Consider the following 16539-nt stretch of genomic DNA (forward strand, 5'->3'; position numbering starts at 1 on the left):
ACGCAATTGAACCAAGTTTGAGTTCGACAGTATTTGGCTCAGCTAGGTTCAATCGCAGCCCTATGTAGAAATATAATATCATTGAGCGGTGTTACATGTGCAAACTACTGATACAAACTCCCACTTACAACTCTGTTATTGCTGCATTATTCAACTATGGAAGAGTTTGTGTAAGAAGTTTGTACATTTAGTATTATTCATGATATCATATTTGTTTTGCTTTGGACATTATATTATGTTGAATGCATTTTGTATTCTTTATCGCCCGTCGTAGTATATGTCTTTTAGAAATAATAATAATATTAAATAATAAAAAATTTTAGTTATCATGTCATCATCTTAAAATATATCATAAATATTTCCAAAATTTTAAAATTTTTTATCGACATCTTTCTTTTGTCATCATTTAAAAAAAAATGTATTAATTTATATTAGTAATATATATTATATTATAAAATATATGTTGTACCGTATTAATTTTTTATATACTTTAAGATATATATATATTTTTTCATATATAATGTATTGTACTATATGTATAATAACTATAATTTGAATATGAACTTCTACTTCGTGAATAGAAGATGAATAAGAGCAAACTCCCATATAGAACTTACACACAATTAACTTACAATAAAAGCATTACAAACAATTCATTCACAATTTTCATAGTTAGTGGGTGTCTTCTTCATCGACAACAACTAGATCATGAAGCTTTTTCTCCAAGGATTCAGAACAGATCTGTCCCATTAAATGGTAGAATGATTTGAGTTCAGAAAGTTGCTCTATTGACATTTTCCCCATTATATTTCGGGCCATTCTCTCCCTCTCTTCATTCATCTTCAATCTTTGAATATATGAAGATGCATTCCTCACTGTGGCCCCCATTTGCTTCAGCCTCTTCTCTTGCTGCAAACTCAACGCAGTATTTGCCTGCATAATAACAAAACAACCCCGCATCACGAGCAGGATTTGGTCAATCCAAGTGTTTTGTTTCATGTAAGGATGAATCTGATCTAAGTTGACTTGGGATTTGACTAAAACGAGCCCAAACTCAAGATTGGGTAACCCTAGCTCGAGTTTAAGCCAAACCAATTCAGATAGATTGAATTGTTGGAAAACTACCAACATACTCATATGACTTTTCATTGACAATGACAATAAATCCATCTTTTTCATTTCTGACAAGACTTATTATTTTTCTCCAATGTCTCATCTAACAATTCATCACCAACTTAAGCTTAAACAAGGCTTTTCCAATTCATGCCAACCTTAAGTTGGTCCTTGTTCAAGCTTGAATCTTGCTCAAATTCACTTTTAGTTTCATAGGTTATTTTATGATATTGATATAGTGCCATGTGGGGAAGCGAGCAATACTATGTGTACACACTATTGAGTATACACATAACATATTATCATGTGATGATGTATTATTTTACTCTTAATTTAAAATTATTTAATCACAATTCGATTATATAATGACACATTATATGTATGTCTATCTGTTAACTCAAAAACATGTATACACAATTTTATTGGCCAAGAAAACATGAAAATGGTTAGGGTTAACCTCAAGGAACTCAGCCCCAACTTGCAATTCAGATTCTTGACCTGAAACCTTTGCACCGCCTGAACTGTACATGTTTCTAGCAATTGAGAAGCTCCGAACAAGTACTTTTCTCTTCTTCTCCATTTCCTGGTTAAGTTTGACAGAATTTGGAATTCTTGCTGAGCAACTAAGCTTCTTGTCATAAGCAATCACTGCCTTCACAAACTCCTGCAAAAAGACTCTTCAAACTTAAATTCTCTGAAATCTGAAGAATTAAAACATTAAGAATCTTTCTTATATCAATAAAATTGTCGATACCAAATTTAAGTACATATTTGATGTGTATTATCATAAGATTGAGTAACTTTAAATTAAGGATAAAATAATATCTAATCACACGATGACATACATAAGTTTGTACCTATTTGTATATTCAAAGTGGGTATATATAATCTTGCACCTTTCTTATATTACCTCATAAGCAGATCGGCATCCAGGATAATCAAAATCATCAGTTTCAGGATTGCGCATCCGCTCAGGATGAAACTGAAGCCCCATTATGAACTTACCCTCTTCAGGATTATAAGTGTCAGGATCATAAAACCCTTCAATCAAGCCATCCGGGGCAAAGGCCATTGGTACAAATCGCTGAGCAAGTTTCTTCACACCTTGATGATGATAACTATTCACCATAATCTCCATTTTATTCCCCCCCAAAGAATCCCTAAACCAGTCATGCAGTGGCGTCTTGTCCACCACCTTCACCAAATGCCTGTGCCCATCATAATTCTCATAGTTCATATGCATAACTCTCTGCAGATTCCCATTCTTCTTCGAGAGTTCCTTTTCAACATCCTGATAAAGCGTGCCGCCACAGGCCACATTGAGCACCTGTGAGCCTCTGCAAATTCCAAGATATGGGATGTTTCTTTCCAGGCAGAGTTTTGCAAGCCTTAACTCGATTGTATCTTTTTCTCTGTCGATTGCAGTGTCACTGGCGTGGAGTTCTCTGATTTCTTGGAGCTCTTGAGGGGAAAATCCTGAGAGTTCGGATTCGTAGTGGGAGGGATCTATGTCTTCTCCTTCACATAGGAGAACTCCATGAATGGGCTCGAAGCTGTCTAAGAGCATGTGAACACCACTGACTCGTGGGACGATCACAGGTACAGCTCCATAGCTCACAATTAGATCTAGATGATATTCTCCTGCTCAATTCCCACGTTAAGAACAAGTTCATAGAGGCTTCTGCTAAATAAAATAAGTGAAATGTGAACTATATCTAGTGCAAATATAGTTAGGAAATATCAAAATTGATTAAAAGTAAAGTATAGAAAATCAATGAAGAAATGATGAAATTTAATAAATATGTAGAATTTTAAAAATTATTTTGATATTTTAAATATATTAAACTAATAATTTTTCTACAACTAAATGTTATTAAAACACTCATTTTTTTAATACAAATAGGGTAATTCAAATTTTTTAAACCTAAAAAAGTCTTGACCCCTTATTCGCCTCATTATGTTGAATTAATTTAAATATTTAAGTTAAAATTGACTTAGAATGAATCTAAAAGTTAAATTATTTTTTAGAAAAATTCAAACTAAAGCTTTTTTTGGAGATATTGATCAAAATAACCACTTTTTTTTTGTCTTTTATATATATAATCACCTTTTGAATATAGCTATTTTTTAAGTTGATTTTACCATTAAAAGAAGAAGATTATCAGATTTCATATTAATCAGCTAACTAAGCACCTAATCAACCAATTTTTAAAAATAAATTAATTGGAGATCAACCACCTAACCAATATTTTTACTGTCAAAATCATCAAAAAATTTCATAATCTAGGTTGGATGAATGAGTGAGTTTTATGTTTTGATTGTGTGAGTTTATATTTGACTGACTGGGTGAGTACAAACTCTAAAGGCATTTTAGATATTTTATGTTTTAGGTTATACATATAATAAAAAAAAGGTGACTATATATATGTATATAAGAAGAAAAATTAGAATATTTTAATTGATATCCCTCTTTTGGAGTCTAAGTGATGCCCTAATTAAAAATAGCTATGTACTGACGCCAAGCAGGATGCCGAGACCTTGCTTTGATGTATGAACTTAAAATACTAAAGTTGCCGGCGTCGGGATAATGGTATTTCTCTCTGGTTCCGGGAGAACCATTGGATTTTCTACGTATTCCGGCACAAGATTTGTGTTTCCTGACGAGGATGAAAGCCAAATACTATAACCTCTACTAAATGACATCACAGCAAGCCACACTGACAATATATCAATACAAAGGGTCATCTATAAATCAAAAAAGGAAAAAAAAAAACCCTAGAGCAAGAAAAATTCAGAAAAATCACGTCAAAATAAGAATAATCAGAGAGAAAGAAAAAGAGAAGAAAACGAACCCACAAAATCCACAAACTTGTTCTTGCGAAGGGTTCTTCGAGAGACGATAAGAACCCTAGGAAGTATCATAGAGAGATCAGACGAAGCCGCCATATTCATAAAACGACGTCAAAATATAAAGGGCAATCTTCAAAAGGATTTGAAAACAGAACTTTTATGGCAATCTGAGTTTCTGTAGATTGAGAGACTCCATGAAAATCTTACACTTGGATGTTCTTCTTCTTAAATATATAGTGAGTTTTTGGGTTGGATATTGTTACGAGTTTTTCGTTATAAATGACTCAGAGATCTCCATGAACGTATATATCTCTAAAATCGATTTAAATTTTTTATTTTCATTTATAGAAATTTTTGGTGCACGTGCCGAATTTGTTAAGCTTGGTCAAGTCAAAACTTACTTTGATTAGAATTTTTTATATTGCTCCTAAACAAATAAATTTTTATTTTGTTTTTTTAATAAATTATTTAATTTTTATGACACAACCCATTTAATCCTTTATTTTAATTAGAGTCAGTGATTTATTAGACCACTCATTAATTCGATACGACAAAATTTTAAAAATGGTTCATATTAGGTATTTTTTACAACTAATATTATATATATAATTTTATATATAAACAACGATGTGTTATTATGTAATTGAATAGCTAAAAATTAAAAATATATTAATACTCAATCACAAGAAAACACATAATAATTTATGCATATAATTTTATTATTTTTTTACGTAAATCACAAAATAGTTGTGTTCATGTCTACCCATTTACGAAATGGGTCGTGTCTAGGTCTTATAACCCAAAAACAACTTATATATTAGTGTCACATCGTATTTGGGTTGTGTCATTTCATGTCAAAACAGGTAAGATTGGATTAATGTCTTCCATGGATATGTTTAAAACATATAAAATGTGTTGTTTTATGTTAAAATAGATTAACTAGGTTATGTTATAATACGAAACAACTCATTTCTAAAATACAGTAAATAAGTTATGTTCAAATATTTTCGATATGATTCTAATACATAAAGTGTGTTTAGATCGAGTGTCTTCTAACCCATAACACAAAAAGGTACAATCACAACGAATTAAAAATAACTATAAGCTATAAATTTAACTGATTAATATTGTTAATCACATGAAAGTTTATCTTATTTGATAAGAATAATATATAAGCATATTCTGATTTATAAGATAAGAATGACACCTCAAAATATACCAAATCCTCATAACTATAATCCACATAATCAGTTTCATAATTTAATTACTATATAATAAATGTATCTTATATCTTAATAGAAATACAAATAAGGAAGAAAAGTAATACTATATATACACAATTTTAAATGCATAATTCGGTATAAATGATATATTATTATGCGATTGAATAATATTTTATATTTAATTTAAAATCATTCGATCACATGAAGATTTCATAGTTATCAATATATATGATACATGATACATATCATACGATATGATACAGATAAAAAACGAAACGTATTATGAAATGTATCATAATTAATATAATAAAGTAAACGTATTATAAGATACAATACATATTATAAATATGAATCAATACACTTTTTAGATAAAATAATAATGTAATAGGGGTATATATGAGAAATTTTAAATTTTTATGATGTTTTTCAAAATGATAACGTGTTAATTATATTTTTTTATTATTTTATTTCTTAAAAGCTATATTATACGATATGATACAATACTTAATACACGATACATAAAATTAAGTTTTCAATACACGATTTAACTACTATAAAAAAACACATAAACAATATATTCAATTGTTTAATAAAATATTGTGTGCATATAGATATAGTTATAGTTTTTTTGAAGGGAGGGAGAATGACTGAGTTGTAAAACATTACAATTATTTCGATATATGTGGATATGTCAATGTTGAGGTGTCAAATATATATTAAGGTTGAGTAAGATGAATAATGTGATAGATAAGGCATACACATGGCATGTAACCTCAACCTGATCCAAATCATTACATTTATAATTATGTTTAAAAATTTAATATTATATATAATTTATCTATCAATTGAGGATCTTATTTTTTTTTGGGTATTATTCTCTTTGAATGATACATTAATAATAAATAATAATTTATGTATTAACGATTATATATCATCGTGTGATTGAATATAATTTTATCGATAATTTAAAATTATCGAGTTACATTGTGGCATATCATCATTAATACAAAAATTTATACTCATTGTTAATATATATAATTTTATTAATTTTTACTGTACTAAATTTACAAATATTTTTTTTACCCAAAATATATTTACTTCGGTTAAAAAGATATAAAACCTTATTTTTAAAAAATTATTTATTTTGTAACATTTTTACCAAAATAAATAATCGTTTGACATTGTGAATACTGATAAATTTGAGTTAAGTCGATTCAGAACAAAAGTTTGTTCAAATTTGGTTTGCTAATCAATGAATAATATGACCAAAGAAGATGAAGAATTCACTTAAAAAGAAAAAAAAGAATCATTCAAATATAGAAAAACAATAGGAGAAAATGAAAATATCATCCATAAGGCGAACTCCGATATAATAACATTGATGAGACATCAATCTTAAGCTAATTTTTCTAGATCGAAGCTCAACCGGAGACAAACAATGATCTGAGCCGTCAAATCAACCTCATCCCTAATTGTAGGAGTCGAGAAGGGCCAACTTATCTAAATTTGAGTCAAATGGGTCAGGCTATCAGCCCATATCACTCCCTGGACAGGATTCAGGCCAACATTATGATGGGCCAGCTCAAGCCCAATTTAATTCTAAACGAAGAAATTGTTACCGGCTACAACCAGTGAACTAACCGGGAAAGAGGAGTTCCGACAAGCCGACTGCTGGGGTCCACCACTCCAGCCAGCTATTTGGACACCAGACCCATCTGCCAATAACCCTGATTCCTGGCATTGCTGGGTCCCACTACACTTATGGGATGTGATCAGCTACCCTCAAAACAATCCATTATTGTAACTTAGGATTTTAATTAATTTTAAATTAAAAATAAAATAATAATTAATTGTATTAAAAAAAAACGTAAAAGCAAAATTAAAACAGACTATAACATTTACTTTTTAATATTGTAGAAGAATTTAAAAAATAAATATCAAAATTATTATCAAAAAAATTAATACAAACAAGTAATAGCTCAAACTTTTTGTCACCTTTTGTGATCATGAATAGGCCAAACGACTATTGCCCACCTATGGTATGCTGTAATCTCAAGTTTTCATCTTTTAATTTTGATAATATCAAACACCCACCTATGAGCAGTTAAAATTAATGGTGGTAAGGGTAAAATCATCATTTTCCTCTATAATATTAAAAATAAACTAAAATAGAATCTATTTTTACCCCCTTAAACTTTAAAAACTAAATTTTTTCCCTAGTCTAGGGTTTCCTTTTGAAATATTTAGCGACATCTCTGGCTCCATTGCCGACGACCTCTCCCTCTCGAAGAATCCTCTCCTTCCGGTGATCTCTTTCCTCCCATTTGAACTCCCGATCGACGTCAGAGAAGCTGTGGAAGACGAAGAACTTCGTCCTCAGACAAAGATGAGACGACTCATCGTCCTCTGAGAAGATGAGTCGTCTTCATCTGGGAAGACAATCATCTTCCCAGACGACGAAGACGAGATCGATCGATCTCGTCTTCGTCATCTAGGAAGACGATTTCTCTTCTCAGACGACGTCTCTCGACGTCGGATGAATTGGGGTGGAGTTGAGGGGGGGCTGTCGGCGGAAGAGAAACGTTCGGGAGGGAGAGACGGCCGGCGATGGTGTTGGAGAAAGTGAAGGGGTTTGGAAACTAAACCCTAGGGGGGGAAATATGATCTTTTTAAACTTAGCTTAGGAAAAAAATGTTAATTTTTAAACTTTTAGGGGGAAAAATGATATTAAATTTTCAGGGTTAGAGTTTCGTTATATTTAACCGGTCATGGATAGGTGTTTGATATTATCAAAATTAAAAAGTAAAAACTTGAGATTGCAACATACCTTGAGTGGGAAATAATCGTTTGGCCTCATGATATGAATAATATAACAATCTTTAATACACATAAATTATAATGATAGTTATATTATTAATATAAATTTAAATATAACTATTAATAGTTATTTTATAATTAAATAAATTTAAATTATAAATAAAATAATATTTAATTACAATTAAATTTATAATATTATTTATTTATTTATTTATATTAAATATTTCTTTATTTTTAATTAAAAATAACCACCCATACTGTGAGAGTGGCATCCAAAGCCCTTGTTCTTGCTATTGAAATCCACAAGACAGGAATCCAGAAAAGCAGGCTTAAAAAAAAAAATAATGATTAAAAAAAAACAAATTTCACACTCATAAAAAGTCAAAAGCAGAGTCCTTTTTATCTATTTCTTTATTTTATTATTTTTATAATATTTGTCATTTATATTTACTTGTTTATTTATCAGCTCTCGCTCTCCCCAAAATTTACATTAAAAAAAAGGGAAAATCATGGCCGTCTCAGTTTCCATTCTGGCTGTTGTTACTTCTCTTCATCTCATCGCCTTCGTCTTCGCCGTCGGAGCCGAACGGCGACGCAGCAATGTACTCTTTCTGACTTCTTACCATTTCTTTTTTTTTTTAATTAAAAAGAAAAATTTTGGAGTGTTTATAAATTTTAAGCTTCTTTTTGTGTTTTTGAAGGCTAAGGTGGTGCCGGATCAGTACGATGAACGGACTTACTGTGTGTACGGGACGGATGCGTCGACTGTGTACGGATTGGCGGCTTTTGGTTTGCTGTTGTTGAGTCAAGCTGTTTTGAACGGCGTTACTAGGTGTCTTTGCTTTGGTAAAGGCCTTGTTAGTGGCAGCTCATCCACTGCTTGCGCCGTCGTCTTCTTCGTCGTTTCCTGGTAATTTTCCCGATCTATCCCTCCCTACTAAGACTGGATTCAAACTGAATCAAATTCGAGCATAAACTTTCGAGTTTAGCACATTATTAAAAAAATATTATTTTATATTAAAGTTTTTAAATTGGTGAATTTGACGAACCGAATAACATATCCCTAAAACTTGAACCGGAGTTGGAAATCAAACTTTTAGCATTGAGCTTGAGCTGGTTAAACTGAGCTCATGTTGGGTTAGTTTGACCGGAGCTTGAGCATGAAAGTAAATAAGTTAAGTTCGAATTTAGCCGTATCCCAACTGTATTATTTAATTTATTTCAGCTTTGATTCTTAGTTAGCTAAAGTTCGGATTTTTATCACAATTATTGATAGAAAATTGAAATTTGTGTATACAGCAGTAAACCTCAGGGTGTTTATTGAAATTATAACTAATAATTTGTTTAAAGGTTACGCCTAATTATACTCAAAGTCAAGTTGCAATTTTTTGGAAACAAAGCAACTTGACACACAGAATAAGGACGAGCGTGATGCCGTAGTAGATTGTATGCAAGAGTTTGTATCACGGGTGAACAGAACTGCTTTGGTTTTTATTTTTTCAAGTGGAACATATTTTCGGTTTTGAGAAAATTGTAAACGGAAATCAAGTTTACCTTCAGTTCTGTAACTAAGTTTTTCTTTCTCAGCTCGTTTAACCGTTTTTGAATCGAATTTCTAAAAGAGGACAGCTTTGATGACTCTTTGGGCTCTCGATGCCAAAAGACCTATTCCCACCCAAGGCTTATTAAATCTCAAACCATTATCATCCGTTAAGTGTTGAAAACTCAAAATTCTATTTATGGGTTGTTAAAATTAACACAATCAGTTAATTATAGGTAAATTATCATTTAACTAGTAATATATTAAAAATAATAAAATTTAATCTCATTTTCTCTTTTAATTTAGAAAACTTACAGTTTTTTTTTATGATTAAACTTGAAAAAGTTATATTTTCTCTTTACTAGATTTCCATTTCTCTTATGCTTTTTCCCTCCAACGACTAGGCTCTCCCTTCTCCGAATGAAGCGATGAAGACGCTAGAGAGTGTTATGTCCAAAGAAGGGGGATTTTAATTGCCGGAGAAAAGAAACCTAATAAGGGGAAATGTAATTTTTAAAATTTAATCTTAGAGGAAAATTATTAGTTTTCTAAATCAAAAGGAGAAATAAGATAAAATTTTATTATTTTTAATATATTATTAATTAAATGACAAATTTATTTCTAAATCTAACTGATTTTGTTAATTTTAATAATAAAAAGAGAAGGGTTTATGTTTTCAAACACAAAACGGGTATAAGTTTAGGGATTCAACAACCTATAGGTGGGATTAAGGCCTTTGGCCGTTCAATTCAAGCACAAGTACAACTTTAAGCTTTAACATATGTGGCTTATCATTTCAGACTTTAATTAGATTATCTTTGCTTTTGTTTTTTTTTTTATACGTATTTTAATTTGGGAAATGGCAGTAGGTGGGAGGAACTTCGAAATATTCAACATGTTTTTCGCTTTTTTGACTAAGAATACACTTTACTTTTGATTTATTTCTACTAACTTTTTCGATTCTCGTACTGGGGAACAGTGGTTGTCTATAAGGATGAGATTATGTTTGGTGAAGCTACTTGGAAAAACACTTGTCAAGGTTTCTGAAAAAAAAAACAACAACAACGTTTTTTCCAATTTAGAAGAATCCAATGGATCTTTTGGCAAATGTCAATGCCTATAGAGGTGTTTTGGGTATTATTTTATATCATAAAAGGGTTAATAAACACCAAGTACTTTCTGATAAATCCTCATTCAACAATTACTAGATAACATCAGTGCAGATATAGAAATGCAACATTTTTTTTCTATTCTTGAGTAGTTTTCACAATAAGATCAAGTATTCTTATATGTAGTTGAGGATTAAACTACTACTTTGTCAGCCAAAGTTTAGTTACTCCTACTGCCAAAGTATAGTCGAATCCATTGTCCATTTTAAACATATAATGGTTTTGTTTTTGAGATTTGTTGTCCAAAATACATAAGCTAAGAGACAATTTAATCACCATATGATGTGGTATGTCTACACGCAAAAACATTTTTATCAATGTGAGATTTGTCTAAGGGTGTTAAAAAAAAACACCGTACAATTCTTCAAATGTATGAAGTTATGAAGTTTTATGAGGCATTCTTGAATCTTGATGGCAGGTTCTATCGAATGAAATTGTTCGATCTTTAGTTTTTTTGTTACCATTTTTTGGAGAATGTGTGTAAAGACTGACTTGAATTAGTAACCAAAAAATGAACAATAACAACAGGATTAGCTTTCTGGGAGCCGAAGCATGCTTATTGGCAGGGTCAGCGAGAAACGCATATCACACTAAATACCGAGGAATCTTTGGTGGAAACGAGCTTTCCTGTGCCACCCTTCGGAAAGGCGTCTTTGCTGCAGGGGCAGCTTTAACATTGTTGTCACTGGTAGGATCAATCCTCTACTACTGGGCTCACTCCAGGGCTGACACTGGTGGATGGCAGAAGCACCACAACGAAGGCGTTGGCATGACTACACAGCCACACCATCTCAGTGAATTCGAGAAAGCTTAATTATCCTCCGGGTTAGATTCATTTCCACCATTTTTGTAATTTTATTGAGAAAAAAAAAAAAAGATAGATGAATTAAAACCATATGCTGTCTTCTATAGGGTAGCTGCATGTTTATATATGTTGTGGTGGTGGTGATTATATTTTAGAAATGAAATATAGTGTCATGTTTGAATTGCTATACATTTTACTTTCTCTAGAATTATCTAATCAGGGCTAATATATTAGAACTTGAATCTTGTGTTATAAGAAGAGATTGATAATCGTTTAATATATTCTGAAATGCAAATTCCTTATCACCAGCCGAAAACTGATACTGTCGGTTCCGGTTCCAGTCCCAGGAGAACTATGATCTCAACGTAGAAAGCCAAAAATCCCAACTTGGTTCTTTATCCCACATCAGTAATTTTCATTGAAATTTCTCCATTGATATTAATATTTGAGTGTCTTACTAGTTTTCGTAGAAAGGAGAGAAGGTTGGTATCTCCCCTGACAGGGATTAATAGATTTTCCTATTAAAGGAACAAAGTTTTTAAATTTCTTATAAAAGAAATCAAAATTTTAAGTATTTCTTAGTTGAGTTACAGAACAAATACAATTCCGATTGTCTTATTAGTTTGATAGTTTTAATAAAAAATAGTAAAAGTTTAATTTCTTCAATAATAAAAATTTGAAAGCTTGGTCCTTTCAATAAGCTAGTATGAAAGTTTTGTACTTTTTACAAAAAAAAAAATGTGGTAGTTTAATACTTGGGATATTATTATCCCCTAATTCTATATGATAAAATTACCAATCCATTAAATACAAAACTCAAGGTAAGGCTCTAGCATTATCAAGTGGATTCGATTTGAGTAAAGTTAATTTTAAGAGTTGTTCAAACTCAGATCAAAATTATAGTACTTAACCTTGAGTTTAATGTCATAATTATCATTAAATAGATAAATAAATTGATCTCGATTCAAATTGTTTATTTGAATATTTAGTTTAAAATTAGTTTATTCTAAACAAACCACCTCGAACCGGGTTCTCAGTAATACGGCCTTCTAAAATGTCCTCTCAAGACCAATTTTTTTTTTTTTTAAACCTTTGAGAAAAGCATGCTCTTATCTGGGACCAAAGTGAATATTTTCTCATTCTTGCATTAGTCAAAATAATCATTTGTTTTGTCTTTTTTTTTTGTTTATTTGTCAAAGATAAGCAAATGCTAATCATCTTTCGGTGATGTGACGCAAATGAACTCATATTCCTTCATATTTTCTTTCCGACATCGAATAAACAAACATTTATATTGTTTATTTGAATTAGTGAGTGGATATAAAAAGTGAGATTAAAGTAAGGCTTAGGCTTATCATACTTAATAATGATCCCACTCTATACTTTGAATGATTGGCTGAGATCATAATGAATTTACAATAGGGTTAAATTCAATTCAAACTAATTAAATTTAAATTCGAGTTTTAAATTAAACAAGTCAAATTCAAATCAAACTAAACATTTAAATTCAAGTCAACTCAGATAAAATCCAAAATTATTTATCAATCTTAAACTGTTCTTTTGAATTCAATCTTGAGTTGAACCTTATTTACGTTTGACTTAGATCAAATTTAATCCTAATTGAATAAACTCAGATTGAATCTATATGCACACATACAAGACTTTCTCTCTATACCTAGTTGAATCTGAATTTCCTTATCAGTCAAGTCTTCCCAAATTAAGAGTCACCCTAACATTCAATATGTAACATTTGTAGGTATTTTATTAATACTGAAAGTCCTACAATATAAACGAAAATTCAGATTGTTGCTCGTCAATTTCCTTATAGATCTTATCAAACATTTGATGCAGAAGTCTAATGAGACTGTCAATTGGTGCTTGAGGTTCAAGAGGGGTTTTAAAGGTTACCATACGAAAGATATGATGAATGGGGAAAGAAGAATGTAGATGACTTAGATTTTTGGATTGTAAAGATGGATAGACAACAAAGGAGGTTGGGAAGCCAGGGCTGGATTCGATCAAGCCAGGTTGGCTCAACTTATTGTTAGGCTTGATTATCCCAGTCCGATAATATTGTTTATTCCACCAGAAACACTATTCATTCTTTGGCGATCCTCCAACATCTCTAACAAACTCAAACAAGCTTAAACTAACTATTATGAATTTTAGTTGAAGCCAACTCATGTTCAAACTCCACTTGGCTTGAATCAAGCCCTAGCCGGATGAACAGCACAAGAGGAAGTTTATGGAGAGTAATAGAGATCACAGCACAAAACGACAAATGATTATCTATGGTATACACTAGCAACACAAATAAACTACTTTAACTGTTGTTTCAATGAAGTTTCAGAATTAATAATTTGCATTAACACCACACACTTGCATCATGGAACACACACGAAACATGAAAGTAGTTATACCGATTCACCATCCAACCATTGAAAGTCTTAATGCCGGTAGAAACAAGTTCGTTACAGACACTATAGGCATACTACAAGCCATCGGGGACTTCCAACAGGACATGGAATGCTTCAATACTTCCGGACACAAGCGATTACCGTGCCTCATATTGGACAACTGCAATGAGCAAAATGTTCAATGTCCAATCAGATGTTTATTCAATATGCAATTCAAGCAACACAAAAGATTACATTAGAACAAAAAACACCTCACATGTTGCACCTAAAACTTAATAGAGCTGGATCATGAATTACACAAGACCAACACAAAAAGGAGACAGTAGGGTTTAAAATTTCAAAGATGACTTTAAACAAACTATCAAAGCATGTCCAATTTGTTGAAGTTTTTCTCTTGGTATAATCCACAAATGCACCCATCAAAAAGAACATTTGAAAGACCCAAACGCTGTACACCAAGTACTGTAAGTTTAAACTTCAAAACCATGCAATAGACATAAGTTATACAGCACACTCCTTGCATTATTACAAGGAAAATACATATATCATAGTATGTATCTAACCATATAGCAAGCCACACGTTTGACAAAAAAATATAAACTCTGAATTAAATTATAATGAAATACAAAGTCCCCAGATTCTTCCTTAATAAATCCTCATCACAGAAACATAAGCAAAGACATCAATTTATCCCTGTCACTAGGCAGTCATTAACAAACTTTCACTCCAGCAATTTTATATAACTCCAGACTCATTCAAATCATACCTAAATGCGAAGTCCACAAATTCTTCATTAATAAATCCTTATCACAGAAAACATAAGCAAAGTAGGCAATCTCAACAAACTTAGCAATTCAAGCAATTCACATGCATAGCTTCTCTCTTTAAAGACACATAGTAGCTTCCATTAACTCATCATACAATATTAATCATTGCCTCAACAGATTGCATCTCCTCTTACAACAATAAAAAAATAGACAAAATAGAGAACCGGCAACCCAAAATAGAACTCAGAAATACCCAAAAGAGCAAAAAAAACTGTGCCACGAAAAAACAGAACCCTAAAACTTTTTTTTTAACTTGAAGACTACAAAGATGCATAAAACCAAAACAATCAAGTCTAATTCTTTAAAACCCTCATTAGGCTTAGGGGTGGATTCGAGTCAAGCCGAGCTTCAACTGCTAGCTTGAGCTTGCTCAAGCAGTAAAGCATCAACTCAGGAGGTGAACAGTAACATTGGAGGAGGAGAAGAGTCGTGAGAGAACAAGAATTGAAGAAAAGATTTATTAAAGAAAAGAAAAAAATCGCCAAGGAGGCGAGCTCTGGCACCGACTTCAATCTCAAGGAGCTGCAATTGCTTCAGCTCGAGTTTGGCTCCTTCAAGCCAAACACGTATTCAAGTCCAAGTTGGCTTGGGTCGAATCCAACCCAAATTAGGATCAAACTTTTTAATTCTTAGTTCATCTAAATCACAAGCATTTACAAGATACCAAAAAAAACAAAAATCTTAATATTGATGAACCGCCTTCAATAAGCTAAACTTTCAAAAATATAAACGATCAGAGGAAACAAAAACACTTACTCCGGCGAGTACGCTTCTTGTACAAGATACGATAACCGCATTCACGGCACTGAATAACATCACCTGGCTTCAGCGTGTTCTCCATTCCACAATCTAGAGCCAGAAAAAAAAAAAATTACACCATCATAATCGATTTTGTCTATCAAAATCACGAAAAAGTTCATTTTTTTAGTAAAATTGAATACCGTACCTCCGCAGATGTAGCTGACTGGTTCTGGTTGGGGATCCATAGCAATTGCCTTGCGGGTTTCTGACTCAAAGAACAAAACTGTTAGGGTTTCAGTTCAACGACTTAAAACCGTCATTTATACAGTCTAACCGGGTCAACCCGATTTGTATTTCTACGAAAATGCAACGGGTCTTTATTTTTAAAGAGATCATGTGGCATGTCAAACTATCAGATCAGTTGCCACGTAAGAGATAACAAACAAATATTTCACTTTCTTGTACTGATTTTACTCTTAAATTCAAATTATTATATCTTTATTTTAAAGGGAAATGGATAATTTTTCTTGATGAAAAATTTAAATATTTATCTAAGTTTTAATTTATTATGATATATTCATAAATTTTTTATTAAAGTTAGAGGATAAATTCATCATTTTATCAGTAATATTAAAATAATTAAAATTATATCTTATTTTTTTCTTTGAATTAAGTTTTGAAAAATTTATTTTTCCTTCCTAAAATCTAATCATTTTCTTCGATAAACAGCTAACCAATGATGGAGGAACAAAACTGAGTCGTTTAGAGGATGATCTTCACGATGCTCTGTCGTTTAAAATGGACAATGAGTGTCATTTAGATCTAGACAATGCTCGTTATCCAACAATCAATCGCGTCTGTCTTCAATGGTTGGAAAGAGGAGTAAAGAAAAAATTAGAGATTTAGAGAAAAAAAGTCACTTTTCAAAGTTCAGGTATAAGGGTTAAATATTAATTTTTAAAATTTGAATAAAAATAAGATAAAATTATATATTTTTTAATATTATTATTAAATAATGATTTTATCTTTATATTTAA

General features: G+C 31.4%; 3 protein-coding genes and 1 non-coding gene across 4 annotated transcripts; 2 read left to right on the top strand and 2 right to left on the bottom strand.

The window, feature by feature from the left end:
• Positions 1-603: 603 nt before the first annotated feature.
• Positions 604-4128, bottom strand: LOC123215107 (putative glutamine amidotransferase GAT1_2.1). The gene is made up of 4 exons (XM_044635165.1): positions 3966-4128; positions 2024-2754; positions 1571-1777; positions 604-933 (listed from the first exon to the last, which is right to left on the bottom strand). Exons 1-4 carry the CDS (start codon positions 4063-4065, stop codon positions 673-675), a joined length of 1299 nt encoding a protein of 432 aa, XP_044491100.1. The 5' UTR covers positions 4066-4128; the 3' UTR covers positions 604-672.
• A 4316-nt stretch (positions 4129-8444) lies between these two features.
• On the top strand, positions 8445-11706 carry LOC123213215. Its single transcript, XM_044632603.1, has 3 exons — positions 8445-8605; positions 8705-8913; positions 11241-11706. Exons 1-3 carry the CDS (start codon positions 8513-8515, stop codon positions 11524-11526), a joined length of 588 nt encoding a protein of 195 aa, XP_044488538.1. The 5' UTR covers positions 8445-8512; the 3' UTR covers positions 11527-11706.
• A 271-nt stretch (positions 11707-11977) lies between these two features.
• On the top strand, positions 11978-12088 carry LOC123215168. The gene has a single exon (XR_006501970.1). It is a non-coding gene; the product is annotated as a U6atac minor spliceosomal RNA (small nuclear RNA).
• Positions 12089-13838: 1750 nt separating this feature from the next.
• LOC123213136 (DNA-directed RNA polymerases II, IV and V subunit 12) lies at positions 13839-15863 on the bottom strand. Its single transcript, XM_044632501.1, has 3 exons — positions 15708-15863; positions 15518-15610; positions 13839-14094 (listed from the first exon to the last, which is right to left on the bottom strand). The coding sequence occupies exons 1-3, from the start codon at positions 15745-15747 to the stop codon at positions 14072-14074; spliced, it is 156 nt and encodes a 51-aa protein (XP_044488436.1). The 5' UTR covers positions 15748-15863; the 3' UTR covers positions 13839-14071.
• Between the last annotated feature and the right edge of the window lie 676 nt (positions 15864-16539).

The sequence above is a fragment of the Mangifera indica genome, chromosome 4 (assembly GCF_011075055.1).
Source record: "Mangifera indica cultivar Alphonso chromosome 4, CATAS_Mindica_2.1, whole genome shotgun sequence".
Lineage (NCBI taxonomy): Eukaryota > Viridiplantae > Streptophyta > Magnoliopsida > Sapindales > Anacardiaceae > Mangifera > Mangifera indica.

What these genes read in the sequence shown, in the direction of transcription:
- LOC123215107 (XM_044635165.1), bottom strand. Translation starts at nt 4,065, where the DNA reads ATGAATATGGCGGCTTCGTCTGATCTCTCTATGATACTTCCTAGGGTT. An exon ending in CAAGTTTGTGGATTTTGTGG is followed by an intron (nt 2,755 to 3,965) that starts GTTCGTTTTCTT and finishes GGAATTGAGCAG; the next exon opens with GAGAATATCATCTAGATCTA. An exon ending in TTGGGGCTGAGTTCCTTGAG is followed by an intron (nt 934 to 1,570) that starts GTTAACCCTAAC and finishes GTTATTATGCAG; the next exon opens with GCAAATACTGCGTTGAGTTT.
- LOC123213215 (XM_044632603.1), top strand. Translation starts at nt 8,513, where the DNA reads ATGGCCGTCTCAGTTTCCATTCTGGCTGTTGTTACTTCTCTTCATCTC. An exon ending in CCGAACGGCGACGCAGCAAT is followed by an intron (nt 8,606 to 8,704) that starts GTACTCTTTCTG and finishes GTGTTTTTGAAG; the next exon opens with GCTAAGGTGGTGCCGGATCA. An exon ending in GTCTTCTTCGTCGTTTCCTG is followed by an intron (nt 8,914 to 11,240) that starts GTAATTTTCCCG and finishes CAATAACAACAG; the next exon opens with GATTAGCTTTCTGGGAGCCG.
- LOC123213136 (XM_044632501.1), bottom strand. Translation starts at nt 15,747, where the DNA reads ATGGATCCCCAACCAGAACCAGTCAGCTACATCTGCGGAG. An exon ending in AGTCAGCTACATCTGCGGAG is followed by an intron (nt 15,611 to 15,707) that starts GTACGGTATTCA and finishes TTCTGGCTCTAG; the next exon opens with ATTGTGGAATGGAGAACACG. An exon ending in CAAGAAGCGTACTCGCCGGA is followed by an intron (nt 14,095 to 15,517) that starts GTAAGTGTTTTT and finishes TGCTCATTGCAG; the next exon opens with TTGTCCAATATGAGGCACGG.